Source organism: Poeciliopsis prolifica, unplaced genomic scaffold (genome assembly GCF_027474105.1).
Source record: "Poeciliopsis prolifica strain line A6 unplaced genomic scaffold, Auburn_PproV2 SCAFFOLD024, whole genome shotgun sequence".
NCBI classification, from domain to species: Eukaryota; Metazoa; Chordata; class Actinopteri; order Cyprinodontiformes; family Poeciliidae; genus Poeciliopsis; species Poeciliopsis prolifica.
Window position 1 is genome coordinate 5,040,120 of NW_026562399.1, and position 19,881 is coordinate 5,060,000.

Consider the following 19,881-nt stretch of genomic DNA (forward strand, 5'->3'; position numbering starts at 1 on the left):
ACCAACGCAACAGATAGTAAAAAACTGGCAGTAGGGATATTTATAGATCTAAAGAAAGCTTTCGATACAATAAATCATGAAATCTTACTTAAAAAATTAGAACGCTATGGAATTAGGGGAGTAGTTTCTGACTGGATGAGGAGTTACTTAAAGAGCCGGAAACAATTTGTGAAATTGGGAGAGGTGGAATCTGATTGGCAGGAGACTGTCTGTGGAGTACCACAAGGATCAGTATTGGGACCAGTTTTATTTAATCTTTATATAAATGATATCAGTAAAGTGTCCAATGTATTAAAATTTATCTTATTCGCTGATGACACAAATATTCTAGCCTCTGGCGACAATTTAGAACATCTTCTCTCAACAGTCACTTCAGAGATTAGTAAGTTAAAGATATGGTTTGACCATAACAAATTATCCCTAAATTTGGACAAGACGAAAATCATGGTCTTTGGGAACTGTTATAAAAATACTGAAATCCAAGTTCAAATAGAGGACGTAACTCTACAAAGGGTTTTTGCTAATAAGTTCCTCGGTTTAATAATAGATGACAAAATCAGTTGGAAACCTCATATTAAATATTTACAGAGTAAACTCAGTAGAAGTATATCCATATTGGCTAGAGCTAGACATGTATTGAATGCTAAATCACTTCATATTCTATATAACTCCCTGATTTTACCACCTATCATATTGCTGTGAAGTGTGGGGAGTTAATTACAAGAGCTCTTTACATCCGGTAACCGTCCTACAGAAAAGAGCCATTAGAATCATCCATAATGTCGGTTATTATGACCATACAAATCCGCTCTTCATAAAATCCAGAATTCTCAAATTCGACGAGCTTGTAGAATTTAAAATGGCTCAATTTATGTTCAAAATATCTAAACAGCTGTTACCTGAGCACATACAGAGCACGTTTTCTGAAAGAGAAGGGGGGTATAACTTGAGGGGTCACTCAAACTTCAAGATCCGCAAATTCAGAACAACAAGGAAAAGCTTCTGTATTTCAATTACAGGTGTAAAGTTATGGAATAAGTTACATGAAGATTTAAAACAAAGCAACAGTTTAACGCAATTCAAAAGAAAGTACAAAGAGGTAATTTTCAATAGATACACATACGTGTAATAGAAAGCAATAAGGTGTGTATTGCAGATAACTTGGTGTAAGGGTTAAGAAAGACAAACCAGCATAAAATGGGAAAATGAATAGGTAAATATTAGTAACTGTTACTTCTGACTGACACTTTGATTTTGATTTTTAATGACAGTAGGATTCTACAGTCTCAAGTGTTTAGGGGTAGGAGTTTATAAGTTCTCACTTCTTCCTACCCCATTTTGAGCATGATATGTCAACTGAAACAAAAAATCTGTATTTTCTCTTCTTTCTTATGCACTTTTTGTTACTGTGCACTATTTTATTTTTATATTTGTATCATGTTCGAATAAATTTCATTAATAAAAAAAAAAAATAATAACATTCAAATGTTAATTTTACATGCTACCGGCCCTTTAACTGAATTGACTCTCTTTATAGTCTTCAATGCAGAGCTGCAATTTCTAGAGCAGCTCTTAATATTTGAGACTTTTTGTTTTTATTGATGTAAAAGCACTCAGAAGTGCCTCGTTGCTGAAACGTGCTATACAAATAAAATTTTGATTGATTGATTGATTTAAACAGTTGTCTTTTTAACCACAGGAACAGGAAGTAGCTCAGAGGAGAACAGGAAGTGAGGTGGGTGGACACCTTGGCCAGCTCCGGAATGCTGGGGATGTCCGGCAGCTCCGCCAGAGACAATCTGTGGTAGACGCTTTTCAGGCGAGACCTGAAGCAAACACAAGAAACAAACCTGGATCCGGAGGAACAACGCTGCTTTTAAAACTTTAACTAGACCCAAAGCAGTTATGAGAGGGTCCAAGTCCTCCTACCTAAAAACAAAAACACTACAAACTTTAACTGGAGTCACCAGCAGGCTGGGCGATGTGGACCTAAAGTTTTAACACAATATTTTGTGATCCAATTGTGACAATAATAACTATCTATTGCGTCATTTTAGGTGACTGTAACCCTACAGCAGCTTTAGCCCACGAACTCAAATAGTGCTCTTGAAGAACATTCTGTTTGTTTGTTTAGGGCAACAGTCAGATGAAGAAGTGTGATTTGTTTCACTAAGCTGCTGACAGCAACTGTATTTAATCGTGTTTATTGGTATTTATTGAAGTTTTCATTGGACAAACTGCACAGAAAGTAGTAAAACAATCAAAGTTGACAGTGAAACATCATTAACTGGAATTTATTGTCACAGCGATAAATCAACATTTTTATCAAGGTAAGGAATCTATCATGATAAATGACATAATAAATACACAACACTATTTACAAAAAGGTCCTGGAGGGTCCAGCCCCTCTTTGAGCTCTGACCCGACCCGGTTCCTGTGTTTACCTGATGATGACGTGGAGGTATTCCTGTTCCTTCTCCTCCTCGTGTCTCACAGACAACAGCAGGTTCCCCAAACTGCTGACCGAGCAGAAGAAGTTCAGATGCTCCTGAAAGGCAGGCAGACGTTGAAGACCAAAATCTGAAACTGCTGCAAACCACAAAATGTTTTAAGACGGATTTATTTCAAAAGACACCGCAGCTCACCCTGCCCAGGAAGTGGTTCCTGTACGCGCGTGCTGCCTCGTTGACCTGCTCCAGGTGATACCCATAATCCCCTGGGGCAGAAGCTTCTGCCTCCTCTATTCCTCCATCCTCTACCTCTGCACCGCTGCACTGCAAGGAGGAAGGGGGCGGAGCCTCAATGGGTGGAGCATCGGGAGGCGTGGCCTCAGACTGCGGCGTGGCCTCTGAAGGGGGCGGAGCCTCAATGGGTGGAGCATCGGGAGGTGTGGCCTCAGACTGTGGCGTGGCCTCTGGACCCTCTATCCAATAGCCTCCAAACTGTGGCAGGATGACCTGTGGGTACGGGGGTCCCCTCTCCAACACCTGCAGGCGACATGTTTCTGTCACACCTGGGGGAAACACTGATGTCCCTGTTGCTGCATCATCATGGCAAGAGCTCTATCTACTGTTACTACCACATCGTTGCTGTCATGTTACAGTTTCATATTGCGAATATGCAGAATGAACTGCTCGACTTTTTAACTGTTTTCATCATATTTTAAGTGTCAGGTCAAAAGTTCAGATGAAATCTATGACGGTGTGTTGGAATCAGAGGGGACCGAAAAAACTCCACCAAAAATCTCACAAATTTTCAGATTATTATCAGAAACTTTGTGGAAAAAATAGGATGTTCCAAACTTGAGAAGTTGAAATGAGAAACTCAAGAGAAATATCAAAGTAGAAAAATTTTGAGATAAATCTAAGAAATTTCTAATTTCTTTCTAATAAATTTTCGACTTTTGAAGTTCAAATATTATTTCTTTTCTATTCAGTTCAATTTTGTGGAAATGTCCTTTTTTCCCATGTACAGAAATATGAATATGTGATTTGAGAACGTTTATTTTCTGACCTTTGTGTGGCACAATTTTTATTTTTTTTATGTAGTTATCTTTTGCACAGTTTTTTGCACATGTGAAATATTCACAATTCAAAGCAATAGTTCATGTGCAATATCAAACTGTGTTTATCTTTGTGTTTGTTAAATTGTGGACATTTAAAATACCAATTCACAACTTCATGACTTTTTTCATAAAACCTTAAAATAAAGTCAACTTTAATTTCTCCTGGGAAAATGAGCCAAATCTCAAATTTTATAGCCATAATAACAAAATATGTCCAAACTGTAATTTTAACTTTGATAGAAGAAATTCTGCCCAGATATTTTTGGAAACCATCAGAATGTTAATAAGAAACCGCATCGACAGCCTCAAGCTGCTGGCAGGAATCAAACCCACAACCTTTGGACTAGAGGATAGAGACGTCTGAGTCTCACCTCTTCGATCCTGGGATAAGGAATGTAGTCGTCCTGAAACAGAGACAGAGGCGTTTCAAACATGGCCGACGTCGCATCCGGAACATCACAGCTTCAGTTTTACTTTCTGTAAACTTCTGACTGAATCCACGGGTTCACTTTTACTAAACCAAAGACAATTAGATGTTAAACTGAAGGAAGCAACAAATCCACGTGAACAGCAACAGAGTGGACATGCAACTTGGGTTGCCAAGGACGATGATGATGATGGTGAAGATTGGAGCGACTTCCTGTCAGGAACAGAGACTTTCTGCTGAACAGACGATCATCTGGTTTTACATCAACATGGAAAGAAACGTGGGACATGAGCTGGACGGACTGGAAGACAGATGGATGGACGGACATGAGGACAGGAATCAGGACAGACATGAGGACAGATAGGTGGACGTGCCTTCTGTCTCAGAGGGACTGTCTTCATCTCTGCAGCTTCTGGTACTTGCTGCTCCGCAGCCAGGGAGAGAAAACAGGACGAAATTATTCTGACAAGCCAATAAAAACATTCTATTCAGAGTCGGAACCAAAACCCAGCAGAACTCTGAATGTGAGTCCGAGTGAGACATCTGTCGTTTGTCCAGAAGACTCATCTGCTTTTCCATCTCTCACCGTCCAACCAGACCAAGTCGCTCTCTGCTCCTCCGTCTCTCTGCTGTGCAGCATCTCTGACCTCGTCTTCCTTTAATTTGTTGAGTTGATGACAAATGCTACATTGATCCTGGAGATATTGATCTGTGATCGCTGCTGATCTGATGATCCCACAGCATGATGCTGCCTCCTCCCATTAGATGTCATTAAGTCAACAAACCAAAGTTAAAGGCTCTACCTCCTAATGTCTTCTGTTTTTTCTCATTTCTTCTTCTGCAGCTGATTTCTGATGCTTTATAAAGTCTCTCTGCGTCTCGGCTCATTTATCAGAACCGTTAGAGGAATCCATGCGAATTAAAATCTTACCTCCATCTTGTCCATCATGTCGAAGAAGTGAGCCGTCTGCAGACAGAAACAGGTACACCAGTTCACTGTCAGGACAAAACGCTCCAATGTGTCTGAACTGCAAACACATTTAGGAATCACTGAGAATGAAACTGGAGGAAGCAACACTTGAACCGAGTCAGAACAGAACCGGGTTTACAGCCCCGCGTTTCTGTTGCTCGTCAACAAGAACAAACTGGGGAAGGAAGGACGGATTTCTATCCGTCATAATTTCAGGACGAGAATAAAGCTGCTGATTCTACCGGAGCTGGACTGATGACATCACAAGAGGCTGACCAGGTGAGCAACATGGCGGACATGTCACTGTCCCCAGATCTGGACAGGGACTGTGAAGCTCTGGTGATACAAGAGGGTCAATGTTAGGCTTGACCTCTGACCCAAGATGAATACTGAATGGAGCAAACCGTTAGCAAAATGGCAGCAAATCCAAGTTAGTGACGTTTCGTTAAAATGTGACGAGTGACAAATCTAGTGGCTTTAATTTGCTTTCAGATATCAGCCCAGCTGCACTGCTGCAACCAATAGGAAGATTCAACTGTCCAGATCTGTGGACCCATTCAACCCAGAGGGGTTAAATGGTGGCTACTGCAACATCAGTCTTAGTCTAATGTTGCAGAATTATACAAATTTACTCTAAAATGTCACAGTTTCCTCCGAAACATAAAGATAGCACCCTTATTAACTGATTTATACAGTTTATCAGCAAAATAAGTTGATTTGGTTTATATAAACAAGAGGCTGTAAATAAAATCTGTCCGTTCATAGAAACGTCTCCAAGTGTTTCTACGAATCCAAGCAGGATCCTTTATTCCTCTAATGGAGGAATATGAACCAAACATCCAAATAAAGAGGAAAATACTGATGGATGTGGAGTCTGATCAGCTGCTTCCTGTGATGTCATCAGAAGCGTGACGCCACCAGACCTGGAGGTTTCATCTGGAATGACAGATCTAACAGAGAAACAGGCAGACAGGCCGACTCCGTTCTGAGCAGAGCCTGGAGGGAGCGGCAGGTGTTACCTTCATGGTGGGCGGCGCCGTGCGGGGGGGCGACGGGGGGCGGTCCTCCACCGGGACATTAGCGAGGATCAGCTGGTCCTGCTTACTGCAACACAGGAAGCCATCATCAGAGACGCCGCGTCTGCATCAGCAGAGCCGGGAGGAGCTGAGGATGATGACGAGCTGGCTGGAGATGAAGGTCAGCCTGACCTCTGAGGAGCCGCCTGTCTCAGGTGTGACTCGTCAGACTTGTCAGTGAATTACTGCTTGACCTTGGTAGCGATGAGTCATGATTCAGACTCTGATCAGGCTGGATTGTGATGAGTCATAGTTAGAGCTGAACTTGTTTTCACCATAGTTCTGACTCATGGCGACAGACCGGACCCAGCTGGTTCTGATTCTGGTGCTGACTCCGGGTCATAGCGTCCATGCAGAATCAGTTACTCTCAGTGTGAAACACAGACTCGGGGTCAAAGGTCAGCCTCTGCTACAGAGCGGAGTTGGGGAGGGGCTAAAGTCTGACCTTCTGACCCGTCTGAAGGTCTCATCCTGATCTTGAAGAACCCAGACAGAACAACAGGAGCATTATGGTTTAAAAATCAGCCAAATCCAGATGGAGGCTGGGAGACTGTGAACTAAGAAGCCAGCTACGCTAACCCTATAAGACTAATAATATACATTAGCCCTGCTAACGCTAACGTGCCAAACCAACATGGAGCTTAGCAGAAACTAAAGTGGTAATTTCAACCATCAGTCAGTAACACGTGTACTTCAACATATGTGATTAAAAACGTCATTGCCCTCCTTCCTGTACTGTTAGGGCCACAGGAAGTGATTCTTTGGACCTTTCACTCGTGATTTCAGTTTTATAGTTGTTGAGTTTTGCTAACTCTTAGCCTAATTGGCCACAGTGATGCTTCGGTCAGAAAACACAGAACCAAGGCAGGTTTACATGATTTTATCTCATTACTTCATGCATTGTATTGTCATTTGCTCAATAAAGAGAACACGAGGAGAGGAAACAGAACTTCACCAACTTCAAAATAAGAGCATAAGCATAAACGTCTACTAATACCATTTGAATTCTTAACAGTCGACAACCAAAACCTCAAAGCTCTTTAGGAAACAACAAAGTAAATTGGTGCTTTAGAATTCATCTGGAATCATTTAGGGAACGCTAAGTGGACTAAACACTTACAAATTTAGCTACTAGTGGATTAGTGTAACTGTAACTGTTCAGCTCAGAACTGTGGTCTCATCCTCAAATATCTGGACCTGATCTGATCACTGTTACTTTAGACCCATTCAGAACCAGGAAGAACCTCCTTCCTGTTGACCTTTTCCAGAAACTTCTGCTGCTTCACTTCCTTCTCTCTGCCTCTTAAGTCTGAACGGTTTGTGTTCATGTTGTTCCTGCAGTCTGCGTGAGGGCTGCAGGTTCGACCGGCTCCAGCTCTGCACAGCAAACACAAAGGTCACCAGGAGGGACAGACGGACCCTGCTGGGACAGAAAAGGTCACCAAGTGAGGCGCCGTGGCATTTGGACCTAATCTCAGCTGGGGAACAACACCGAGGTCTGGTTTGGGTTGAACTGCCTGGAATAAATAAAGACAGCCTGTCCAGTGCTAAAGCTAGGCAATCCAACGCTAATGCTAGCCTATCGAATGTTAAAGCTAGCGTATCTGTACTAATGGGCAGCGCTGGAAGAAGGCAGTCCAGTTATTGGCCAGACTTTGCATGCTTGCCTCTAGACTCCAAAGCTAACAGTAGCTAGTGCTGCTTGCCAGCCCTGTTAGCGAACGTTTATCCTCCATGCTGAGAGGAAACCCGATCTAGTTGCTGAGCGGCTGAAGGTGAATGAATTAGTTTCCGTTAGTGAATGTTTCCTGCAGAGGAAAGGCAAAGATGCTCATTAAAGTTTAACCCTGGAGCTCCTCCGGCTTCCACTCACTCCAGTTGGCAGGTCAAAGGTCAGCTGGAGAAATGAAGTGGCCCAATACCTACTGATGATGTTCTACTCTGAGATAATTGGGGGCTTGACTTGTCTTAACGAGCTAATTTAGACCAAACTGAAGCAGGAAATTAATTATGAATCTGGAGGTTTGTTCAAGTAAAAATCATCAAGCCTGAAAACCAAAAAGAAAATATTGGAAACATTCAGACAGGATGGAGCAGAACATGGACTCCGATCTTCCAGGAAGGTTTTAAAAGCAGAATCTGTTCAGTTTTAGACCAAAGTGGTGAAATGTGATGGATGGGAAGCGACGGCGCCTGTGAGGAACCTGCAGCGCTGCCTCATGACTGCAGCAACACGCCGACAGCAGATCAGAAAACCTGCAGCCGCTTAGAGGAGAAAAACCATCAGAGTGGAAACATTTCAGCCCAAACGACCTTCTGACAGACAGAACCTCCCGTAAATAACAGGATTCCTGCTGGACTGTAACACAAGCCTCTGATCTGCCTGGAGACTGATACGAACCCACCTTCATCAGAACCACATCACCTCCAACTGGACTCATCGCCCAACAACAGAACAGCAGAACCAGCAGCTTTAAAGGGAAAGTATTCTTAATTATTTTTTATACATAGTGCCATTTTATAGCACAATGTCTGTTAGCTTCAGACGTTATGAAAATGCTATATATACCAAACACGGCATAAAACAAATTTGACCTCACATATCACATCTGATGCCTTGAAATTGTCTCTTTAAGATGAAACTAAACTCCCTGAGGAAAAGGTTCAGCAAAGTGGGCGGAGCCAAGAGACCAGAGGGGCGTGGTCGGGACGAGAGAAGACCTGTTGCCAAATCATCCACTTTGTTGCCATATTTAGCAACTTGCTCTGCAGCTAAAGGAAGAATGGAGACGGTTTTAGGCAAAATATGGCAGAAATAAACAAACTGTTCACTAAAATGTACAATACTCAATTCTAATGCTAGTCTACCCAAGGCTGAATTTAAGATAGAACATTGAATTTGGATAGTTTGTCAGCAAAAATGTTAAGTTGGTGGTTAGTTTCATTTTAAGAACCGTCTTCTCTTTCTGACACTTCGCCCTCAGGAAGTCATCAGAACACAATGATCCTCCACAACATTGTTTACACGCAGACAAGAGGGAACAGTTCTTCATTACACTGCACTAAGAAGTTCCACCAGCTGTGTGCCAACTGCTGCTGCTGCTAGTCTGTAGGAGCAGATCGGGCTTTAGCTGGAATCGTTACGCCGGTCAGCTGAACAACAACCCAGCAGAAAGGTCTTAAGCCTAGCAGATGATTTTATTCTGGTCTGACTGGAAACCAGAGACGCTCCATCTCCATTATCGCTGGTCAGAGCAAAGTTTTATGTTGCTTTATGCCTGCAGTCTCTCAGTTGTAGGCAGTAAGAGTGAATGACCAGCTGAGAAGTCTGCGGATGTTCAAGGAAGATAAAAACAAAGTAGCTGCTGACAACACTCTGCCATCTTCCGCTCTGCATTGACGACGGATGCTGGGTTCCCCAAAACTGGTGGAAACTGGTATTGACTCTCAGTAAAACACCAACATGTGAAGAAACCAGTTCAAGAAACAGAGCAACATGAGCCTTTCTCCTGGCTCTGCACACTCAGGTCATTTTGACTCCTCAGAGCTCCAGAAAACATAAACATATGCAGATTATTGCTGCTGTCACTAACAGAACAACACTGATGAAAACACGGAGGGCATCTGAAGCAGAAGCCGCCCTCGCTGCAGGAGACGTGCCGGTCGGCACAGAAACACGACTCAGCAGAGACCGCATGGAGCGGACCAGACAGATGGCATCGCAGCCGCTTGCTGCCACCACTTTGGTGTTTTTTTATAGAACAGCTCCTAACAACGCAAGTGTAGGACACACAGCGACCACAGGGGGCGCCACGCAAAACTGGACTCTGGATTGTAACTTTCCAAGGAAATTTTATGTTCCAACAATAAGAGAACACCTCAGAGCATCTTATCCCAAACCTTAAAGTATTTGTTTTAGTTTCTGGAGTTTGTCGCTGGATTCCCCGAGAGCAGAAAGATTCAAACGATCCAAACGATTCACTGTCGTTATTACTGGAGAGAAGAAAAACACGAAAAACATTGTAAACAGCAGCAGGAGAGAAGGAACGCTGCTGTTTTCAAACAGATGGACACACACTAACATAACACACACTAACATAACACACACACACTAACACACAGTCTGGTCCAGGTCTCAATCCGTTCACTAATGTCCTCACTTTGCATGATGTCCTCCTTCACAAAACTTGACATAAAGACCAACTGTGAGCCAATCAGCAGGCTGCGTCTGATTTAAGGAGACGTGACCCGACTAGTGAGCAGCAGCATAAACAGATTCCTGCTCTTTAAGGTGGAAATGAGTTTTTATCTGATTCAGAGAAACGTTTCAAATTCTGGTTCCTGTGAAGCTGTCAACACGTTGCTGTCTCTGTTTCCCTTCAGGGGACACAACTGCCCTCAGCCGTCCACTCAGAGGACACACACACACACGCGCACACACACACACACACACACACACACACACACACACACACACACACACACACACACACACACACACACACACACACAGGCAGACGCTTCACACTAATGGATCTGCAGCCTGCCGATCCTCTGCAGAAACAACGTAAACAAACGTGAGTAGATGGAGGAAACGTGAGACTCACCACTGGCGGTGTGGCATCGCAGCGTTGCTGTCGATTACTGAGCATCTCACTGAGATCTAACAGAGCAGCACCGCTCCTCCTCCTCCTCCTCCTCCTCTCTGCCGTAATGTCAGGGACCAACAGGATTACGGAGCCATAATCAGTCAGAGGAAGGCAGATGGAGGAAAAATGGAAAACTAACGGGAGAGGAGGAGGATGAAGCTGTCACTAATTTCTGTTACGGCTCCGATTGAAAGCTAGAGGCGGTCTGTTAAAAAAAACACTGAAATAATTTTATGTTTGCTTCTATATTAACATTTATATGCATTTCTGTTCGTTTTTATCAGCTTAAATGTGTTTGTAGTTTTTTTCTCTAATTTATGAACGATTATCTTTCTGAAATCAACCAAAATTGTGATTTTATTGATTTATTAATTTTGATAAATATTCACTTATTTTAGGTCAGTGTTTACTTTTTGTATTTTTCTTGGATTTTATTTTTATTTCATTTTATGAAATAATCTATTAATTATCAAAGTAAAGCTTGCTTCATTTTTTTTTCTTAATTTACTTTCAGTTGGTATTTATTTACGTTTTTTTTTTTATTCCACATTGTCAGAAAAAAACACAAATATTGTCGGAGCAAAGTGCTGTAAAATTAAATAAAAATTCAGTTTGCCATTTTTTTACAATAAATTTCAATAAATGTGAAAGATTGCTGTTTGAATACATTAGCTGATTATTTTAACATATCTACAAACATCATGAAACATTAGTAATGAGCCAGTTTACTGACCTAATGGTTTATTGATTAATCTGCTCCATATCTATCTAATCTATGGTGATTAGCAGGATTTTTAGCTCTTATGCTGGCAACTCCCCAGCAGTGCTGTGTCTCTGCAGACCAGAGGTGGCGCTAGACTTTTGGTTGTCAGTCATTTTGACAGAAGGTGTAAAAAAGAGCTAATTTATTTGTCCCTTTCAGTCTTTAAATGTTAGTAATAACGGCACGTTAAGACGAACGTCTTCGTCCTGCTGCCTGGGTCCAGTGATGAAGAGGACGAGGATCTTCATCAGTGGCGTCTGACCCAGAACGGCTCCCAGCAGGACAGAGCGCTGCAGGAGGTCGCTGACCTTCCCCTCAGACACGTCGCTCTGCTCTCACGCGGCGCAGCGACCAGAACTTCCTCCGCCTGCTTCCCACTTCTGGGGGAAAAAAAGCTTAAAATACGGATCATGACGAGCCGCACAGCGCAGATAATAAGGTCACCACGGCAACAGCAACGTAAACGCCAAAACCTGAAGATCCTGAAGGAAAAATGTTGCCTTCAAAGCAGGAAGAAAACATGAAACCCGGAACCAGAAGACAGGAAGAAGGAAGGTCCAGTAAAGACACTGCTTCCTGTTCTGAGGGAGGATGCATGGATGGACGGACTGACCCCTGACATGTAGTGACCCTAGTCCCCCTTTCTCCTGATGGACCAATGAACACTCAGCTCCTAGTTTGGTCTGGATCATCCGGTCTGGACCGGACAGTCCTGAACCGAGTTGGACATGATGAAGGAGGATTTCTGTCTGCGTGTCCTTCCTGAGGACAGATGGTTCTGGTGTTGGTCGGGCCCCTGAGTGTTTTCAGTTCTTTACGGTTGAGGATTTATTCCAGGGATCAAACCGAGCAGAACTGAGGACAGGGAGCGTCCTCCATAGAGGCTCCAGCACAGAGCCTTGGGGAACACCAGCATAGAAAGGAGTAGATCTGAATGACTGGACCAACGAGGTCTGTCCTGGATCTGATGGAGTCCAGTTACTGTCACTTCCTGTTCGCATGTGGACAGTGTTGAAGCTGGACCGGATCAGAGGAGTTGTAAATCAGGCGTGTGCTGGTACTCACCGGGCTCTCAGCGCGCTGACCGTCGACTTATCAATCCTGCAGAGACACAGAGAGGCGCAGACGTTAATGGACGCCGCTCTCGTCCGGTTCTGATAACAGGGCGGCGCAGAAAAACATCTCCGAGGAGGAGGTGGAGGAGATGTACGGCCGCGTTCTCCATTAACCCTGGTAACCTGAGAGGGAGGTGTGAGCCCAGAGCTTCACAGCAATAAAACACCCGTTTATTAAAGCGCCGCCACGGCGATGCATCACACATCAGCTTCTGGACTGAAGGAGGAAGGCGCCGTAAAACACACGAGTCGGGGAAACGAACAATGCTGGTTTCTGGCCATAAAATGTAAAAAGAAAAGCAACAGGAGTCTTTAAAACGGTTCTTCTGTTTTATCATCCACACATATCTAAGTTTAAACTCACCAAACCAACACCAGATCAACTTTTATTTTCAATGATGCAGACGCTGCAAAACGTTCGACTGTCTGGTGAATTATCAACATGACGCATCAGAACCTTTTTAAAGTTTATTTTTGTTGGAAATGTTTCTGTATTAGTGGGAAAGTTTTATTTGCTGAAGCTTTTCCTCCTCCTCTAGCATCAAGAAGAATTTACAGAAAGACTGTCTGAGAATCAGTTCCTCGTCTCTATGGAAACGAGGACACAGCAGAGCGCAAAGCTGAAAATAATGTTGAAATAAAACTTTGAGACATAAATTCATTGGCTGTTCATGTGACATCCTGGACGTTAGCTTTGCTAGCTGTAGCATCGTGTCTTCTGCTTATGTTAGCGCTGTGTGTTAGCTGTTAGCTCTTTTAGGACAGACCTGTACTGAATGTTTTGAATATTATTACTACATTAACAGTTTGACATTGTTTTTATTTGTTCTGATCCAAAAGCTTTCAGTGACGTTCTTGGCGCTAGCATTAGCTAACTCGCTAACTATCCTGAGGCCTGGATGGAAACGTCCAACGTTGTTCATGACTTGCAATCGGTTTGGGAATAAAACATTTCTGCAATGTGAGATAATCGTACCTTTGATATCAAACTACCAAAATGGCCGAACGACCAGTTACACTGGGACGCTCTGTGACCTGTAGGGGGCGCACCACCAAAGTGACAGCACAAAAACAAGGAGCCTAACGAGGAACCTGAACCAAAACACAGTTTTCTGCCATTGTCTCTTCCTGCATTGATACTTAGAGGCTTCAGTTTCTAAAGGCTTCACATATCGTCTTGTGAACCTTCGCTGAGTCGACACTTTGTGGCTGACTCTAAAGGAGCGAGCGGCCGCTGGCGGCTGTAAACGGCTCCCTCCTCCGCCTCAGGCTCCTCCTGCATTAGTAAAGACAGAAACTATCAGCCGGCTCTGTCTAAACGCCGGCTCCATATGTGGAGAGAAAATAACATCTGATTCCTCAAACAAGCTGAAATCAGGTGAAGATGAGAGAGGAAGTTTTATGGAAGGAGGAAGGTGAGGGAGCGTGGATGATGCTGCAGGATTCAGGGACGTGTGTCCTGATCCCAGTTCTGACAGACTGACTGAACCAACACGATTTACATTCCCGGCTGCTGCTGCTCTCCTCTGATCCAGAACCAGACACGCGTCGCTCCGCTGATGGCTCACAGGAAGCCCAAAGAGTGACGGCGAACAGAGGAGGAAGCAGCTGCAGCATCGACAAACGCTGCAGGCTGACAGAGCAGAGACACTGAGGTTCAGGCAGACAGAGCGAAGGTTCTCCGTTCAAAGATGGAGAACCGGAAGGTTCTAGAGACAGAACCCGGGTTCTGTCATCAGTCAGACGACAAATCACACTGAGATTGTTCATTTAAACAGTTCGATAAATTCGGTTCGATTTGGACCTAGAAGATCTGGCGTTTAGTTAACATGTTTTCCCTGAACATGTGTCTTTTCTTTCCTCACTCCATCAACACGATTAAATCACGAAGGTCCAGAGTCAACAAGTGGATCATTAGCAGAACTCAGCAGAGCGCTAGACTGGTTTCTAACATTTTGATGCATTGTATTAGAAACGGTTGATGGAATTTAGATGGAAAATATTTACCAAATAAGTTCTGCTATAGCAAACGCCGCCCTCTACTGGTGGGTCTGTGCCTCACCAGAGGCACCAGAATCAGAGGAACCTCCATTATGGCGGCGTGAACTCCATGTGCTTCATGCTCGTTCGCAACATCTACTTCCTGTTTATCACAGCCATGCGTAGCATCAACATCTGACGAAGTGACGCTTCGCGTAGAGCCTGGTTGATTGGCTACAAGATGGAAACACAACAAAGTCACACTTTCTTTTTTTTTATTTAAGAGCTTTGCTCAAATTAACTCACTTTGGACATCAATGGGCTTAATGGTCTCTCTAAAGGGGGCGAAAACTTTTCCTCACAGATCCACGTTGGGTTGAACAGCTGCTGTCCCTCAGGAAGTGAACATTAAATTAAATTTCTCTGCTTAGCTTCCCTGGCCGGCTTTTAGGATCGATTTAATCTCTCAGGTTATTATCAGGACTCCTCATCAGCTCTGGGGAAACGGGCGCTGATGTTTATCCAGGGAATCCTCTGGCTCTGATTTGTCTTTTTACCGTCTTAATAATCCAGCTCTAATCGGATCTGAGTTATTACTGAAGGAACCTTTCTGGGTGAGAACTGGTCAACATTAAGCTCATTAATAAATGTCTGAATAAACTGTAACAACAAAATCTACAAACTCCTACTTTTCTAACTTCTTGCAGCAGCCGGTTGTGCGGCAGTTTAAATGTTCAGATTCAGTTTCTTCCAGCGCTGAATTGTTGTATTTTTATGCATTATAATGTACTGTTTGCTCCATGGATGTCACTTAAATAACACAAACGTCTGCATGGTTTGATCAACAGCTATGCTAGGCTAATATTTTATTGACATGTGAATAAAAAATCTGGAATAAAGATGCCAACACATGACATATATGGATTTAACGCATCACTGCAGGATTTGAACTGAAATAACGCAACAATCTCAGTCTACGCTGCACTGACGAGGATTCACTCACATCGGCATGCTGGATGCATGAAACTGAAAGTGACGGCTTGCCCTACTTCCTGATTTGGCTGATTATTATCTGTTCACTAAGGGGAAGGGCACTGTACAAATGATCTAGTGTAAATATCTTAAAAATGCCTTAAATAAAACAAAAATTACATAGAAACGTATGTCAATAATGATTGAGTACTGATTAAAAAGCATTATTTACACTTTTATATTTTCACTTGTGGGAGAAACATGTTTATAAATTTTTTTAACTTGTTTGAAGAATTTGTGAAAAATTTTTGGATTTTTCTCTTGTAGCTTTTCTTAAAGATTTAAAAGAAAAAGCAGCTTAGGAAGCTGTTAAACTTCAACACAAAGCCAATGGAGACGTTATAGGTTGACTTTTGCAAATTAGCCAATCCAGGAACACCATTTATTTTCCTTGTTGCTGATTGGCTGAAGCCCTGACAAGACATTAGCTTGTTCTGTAAGATGGTTTCCACTGAGAGTATTAATATGAAGATATATTTGGTGTTTAAAATGTTAAATTAAACAATTCAAAGTGTTTTTAGAGGAGGTGTGAAGTATTCCTGAAGTCCACTGTAGATTCATTCCCAGGTGGTTTGTTGTTAATTAAACCAGCGGAAAAAGAAACAAGATGGCGACAAGATTCTCTTTAAAAGTACAGCATTTTGCGAATTATGTGAAATAAAAAAGCTAAATAGGAACCAGTGATTAGAGATTATTGGTTTCCATTGAGACATTCTGGCTGAGGCTGTTTACCTTTAATGGTTTTGGTTGTTTAAATCAATATTTAAATTTCTCTGTGAAACATTTGCATCCAAGTTAATATTGATATAAACTAATTTCATCTTACATCCTATCATTAATGTTTTCTAGCAGGTCCTGGTTCTGCTCGCCTGTGGTCCGGTTCTGCTGGGCTCTTTGTGTCGGAACAAACCCGTTTAGGTTCCTGACAGCAGAAAGTTGCTGATTAACTGCAGCCCAGCAGAACCGCGTCCAACCAGAGAAGAAGTAGTTAGGAAAACGGATTTAAGCTGCTTCATTTACATGTGATGTCATAGTGATGTCACTGCCATGCAGATGAGGCAATCAGCCTGAAAAGCACTGAAAGTGTGAACATTTTAGATCATTTTTGCTCCGTCTGGAACAATGAAACAAGCTGAGGCTCACCATCCAAAGCCGCCGAAGGACACGCTCCTCTTCCTCCGCAGCATGGTTCCTCCTCCTCCTCTTCCTCCTTTGTCTCCTCTTATTGTGTCGGATCCTCCGGCTCTCCTCGCCGCCGCCTCATCTCTCCTCCTATAAATACTCTCATCCCGGCCACACGCTCCTCCGCCTCCTCCCTCTGCGTCTTCCTCCTCCCGTTAATGTTTCCCTCTTCCTCCTCCTCTTCCTCTCATACTTCGGTTGGCAGCACACTGAGAGCCGGGGGGCATGGGGGGGCACCAGCCCTGATGGAGAGGAAGCCTGAAAACTTATCCATAATAGATGGAGATAAAAGGAAAGAAACATTTCAGCTTACATAACTCAGACTGAAGCCTGAAGCTCACAGATTTACACATTTAATCACAGAGTTAGCTCCCAGGAAAACATTTTATTGCAACCATAATAAACATTCACACACCCGTCTGTGAGGTAAATGTTTCTGCTGCGGACATTTCTTCATGTTTACAGAAGCTTGAGCTCTTCTCCGTGTCTTTAACCGGTTCTGACCCGGTCCGTCCCGGCCAGATCCGTCTCTGTTGGCGGATCCTGCCCGGTTCCTCTGTTTTTCAGAACCTCTCAGCGGAGGTACAATCCATTCGTTGATTCATTGACTGATGATTCTGTGCTCAAACATTTATACCAATTATGACGGAAGAGCAAACAGCATCAACAACAAATATACAGAGTGGAGGTGACATTCAGCTACTAACTTTGGAAAGGTTTAGCGCTCTTAGCTTCCCCTGAAATGATTTTCCAGCCCTGTCAACATGGTTGAATTCAGTGCTTTAGCATTAGCTTCTGCTTTATTGGTCAAGCAATTCAGACTTAATGGAACTAACGTTTAAGATTAGGGCCTTAGCGTTAGCGCAGCTAGGTTTGTAGTTAGCAGTGGTCACACAAGGGAATACATGCTAACGACCCCAATATGCTCAGGCTAAATTCAATTCTCAGAAGTCCGCCGGACGGCCATGCAAAGGTAAAGTTCTATGACCGCAAACTGCTCAAACTGTTTCGTATGCGACATTGACGTGATGATGTTGAGTCAGCACAGCAAGTTACAGTAAGGATGCAAAGTGTGACTGCCATTCTCTGTTCAGAACTGTAAGCTGGTACGGCACCCTGGACAAGAAACAGGCGAGGCTCCCAACTAGCTCATCAACCTGGCTAGCATCCAGTTGGATTGTGGGAAATGAAGGAATCTGTCATGAAAATCGAGGCAATCGGTATACTGCAGTATGTGGGGACCTTACCGACATAATCAGAACATCGACCACAACTCCTCTCATACCCCACACATTCCCACAATCCCACCCATATTCACACCCACATAGTGAGGAACACACTGCCAGTGGAGACAGACCCGTCCAAACCAGACAGTAACTGGCCAGAGGGAGACATGACCATGGAGAAAAGCCTTTAGAGGCAGGTTGTTTCCTTTGACGTGGTTCAGGAGGCTTTTCAGGGTCGTTCCATGGAGAGAACTCTCCATGGACTCCCAGGAGGGACGATGGACCTTCAAAGGTCCTAATGACCAGAAACTTCATGGGAATATGAAAGAAATAAGAGTTTATCTGTGAAGTTGAAGCAAAATGGTGGTTTTAAAGAATTTTTTCTCCAATGATCCAAGAGGGAGATATTGGCCCAGGCTTTAACTGGGTCTCTCCTGGCCTCAGAGATTCAGAAATCTTGATGAAGGAAGACCAGGGTTGAAGGTCAACATTGGCTCCTGGATGTTACACCTGTAAGGTAATTACTGAGCAGAAGAGCCTCCCTACAGGTGGAGGCTCCATGTTTCTGATCGGGTCACTGGGACCTGGTTTCCCTCTCATAGTAACTTATGTTCCCATATTGATGTTGCTCTCAAGTTTGGACTTCTGACCTGAGGATTTCTAAATGTTCTGGTAAAATGTAAGCTGCGTTCAAATAAATCAGTCAGAGGTTTCAGTCTGGAGAGGGTTAATGTGTCAATGAGACGACCTGAGCAGGAACATTTCTGAGCCGGTTCAAGAAAATTAGTTTCCACTGAAGACGACGTGAACGGAAACCCAACAGATGACTGTCGGAGAGCGAGATGAAGCAGCGTTCCTCTGACGTGGAGCTCCAGGTTTAATCCTCCAGCAGCTGAATACATTTCCATATGATTATCTCTGAACAGGGTTTAGAAAGTTGAGTGTGAGCTGTGGTCACTTCGCCCTCAGTGGCCTCCTTCCTGCTGAGAACGTAATGGAAACAGCTGCTAGCGCCCCCTGAGGACTGAATGTGAAGCTTCAGAACAAGGTGAAAAGTAGTTTAAAGATTAATCAGCAGCTGCATCCATGGCCTGATGGGTAACCTGGAGATCTGTTGGGTTACCTTTAATGCTGAAAGGTACATCAAGGTTTTGTAGCAACATGCTGCCATCCAGTCACGTCTTTCTTAGGGACGTTGCTCCAGATTCCAACAAGACGATACCAAACCCCGTTCTGCACGCGGCACAGCACAGTGAAAGAGTGCAGGTAGTAGACCAGTCTGCCTGCAGTCCAGACCCGTCTCCCATTGGAGATGAAACTCATTATGAAGTGCAACATACGACAACAGAGACCCCTGACTGTTCAGCAACTCAACTTGTAAATCAAGCAAGAATGGAAAGATCTTCACCCACAAAGCTTCTGCAGTTGGCGTTGTCAGTTCCCAAACGCTTACTGAGTGTCGTTAAAAAGAAAGGTGATGTAACAGTGGTGAATTAAATATCTTGTCTTTGTCGTCATTTCAATTCAACATAGGTTGAAAAGATTCGCACATCATCGTATTCTGCTTTAATTTATGATTTACACAACATGTCAACTCCAAACGGACGGGCCTTTCTGGCCCCAAATGTTCGTCACCAGATGAAATCCAGCTGCTGACTGCCTGGAGCTCTGGATGGACACGTTCACACCTCCTGCCTGATGATCCCAGCGTTATTCCAGGAAAAATTATGAGAACAATTCATGCTCCAGGAGGGAAAGATGGCAGCTGAGTCCCGGGTCAGAGCATATGTCAGGTGGACCTGTGCCAGCTGAGACGTGAGCGAGGGCGCGGTTCTGTAGAAAACCAGAACATTTTGTCCTGAGGAGGGAGGCCAGCCTGAGCAGGCGGCCACACAT

General features: G+C 43.6%; 1 protein-coding gene across 10 annotated transcripts in view; it reads right to left on the bottom strand.

The window, feature by feature from the left end:
- The window catches only part of LOC129370663 (rap1 GTPase-activating protein 2-like), a 44,443-nt gene that overhangs the window by 12,508 nt on the left and 12,054 nt on the right, over nucleotides 1-19,881 (bottom strand). For 4 of the 10 annotated variants that reach the window (XR_008607076.1, XR_008607077.1, XM_055046786.1 and 1 more), the window contains exons 2-11: nucleotides 17,175-17,376; nucleotides 16,721-17,024; nucleotides 12,516-12,551; nucleotides 5,982-6,066; nucleotides 4,924-4,959; nucleotides 4,367-4,414; nucleotides 3,937-3,969; nucleotides 2,646-2,987; nucleotides 2,445-2,548; nucleotides 1,748-1,826 (exon numbers count right to left, since the gene is read on the bottom strand). Coding sequence is in view for 8 of the 10 variants with exons in the window: in XM_055046786.1 (XP_054902761.1) it covers nucleotides 1,748-1,826; nucleotides 2,445-2,548; nucleotides 2,646-2,987; nucleotides 3,937-3,969; nucleotides 4,367-4,414; nucleotides 4,924-4,959; nucleotides 5,982-6,066; nucleotides 12,516-12,551; nucleotides 16,721-16,764 (807 nt within the window). In the remaining 2 variants the exon portion in view is untranslated. Of the gene's footprint in view, nucleotides 1-1,747; nucleotides 1,827-2,444; nucleotides 2,549-2,645; nucleotides 2,988-3,936; nucleotides 3,970-4,366; nucleotides 4,415-4,923; nucleotides 4,960-5,981; nucleotides 6,067-10,645; nucleotides 10,979-12,515; nucleotides 12,552-16,720; nucleotides 17,025-17,174; nucleotides 17,377-19,881 lie in introns of those variants that run through there. The other 6 variants (XM_055046782.1, XM_055046783.1, XM_055046784.1 and 3 more) reach the window with 4 other exon arrangements.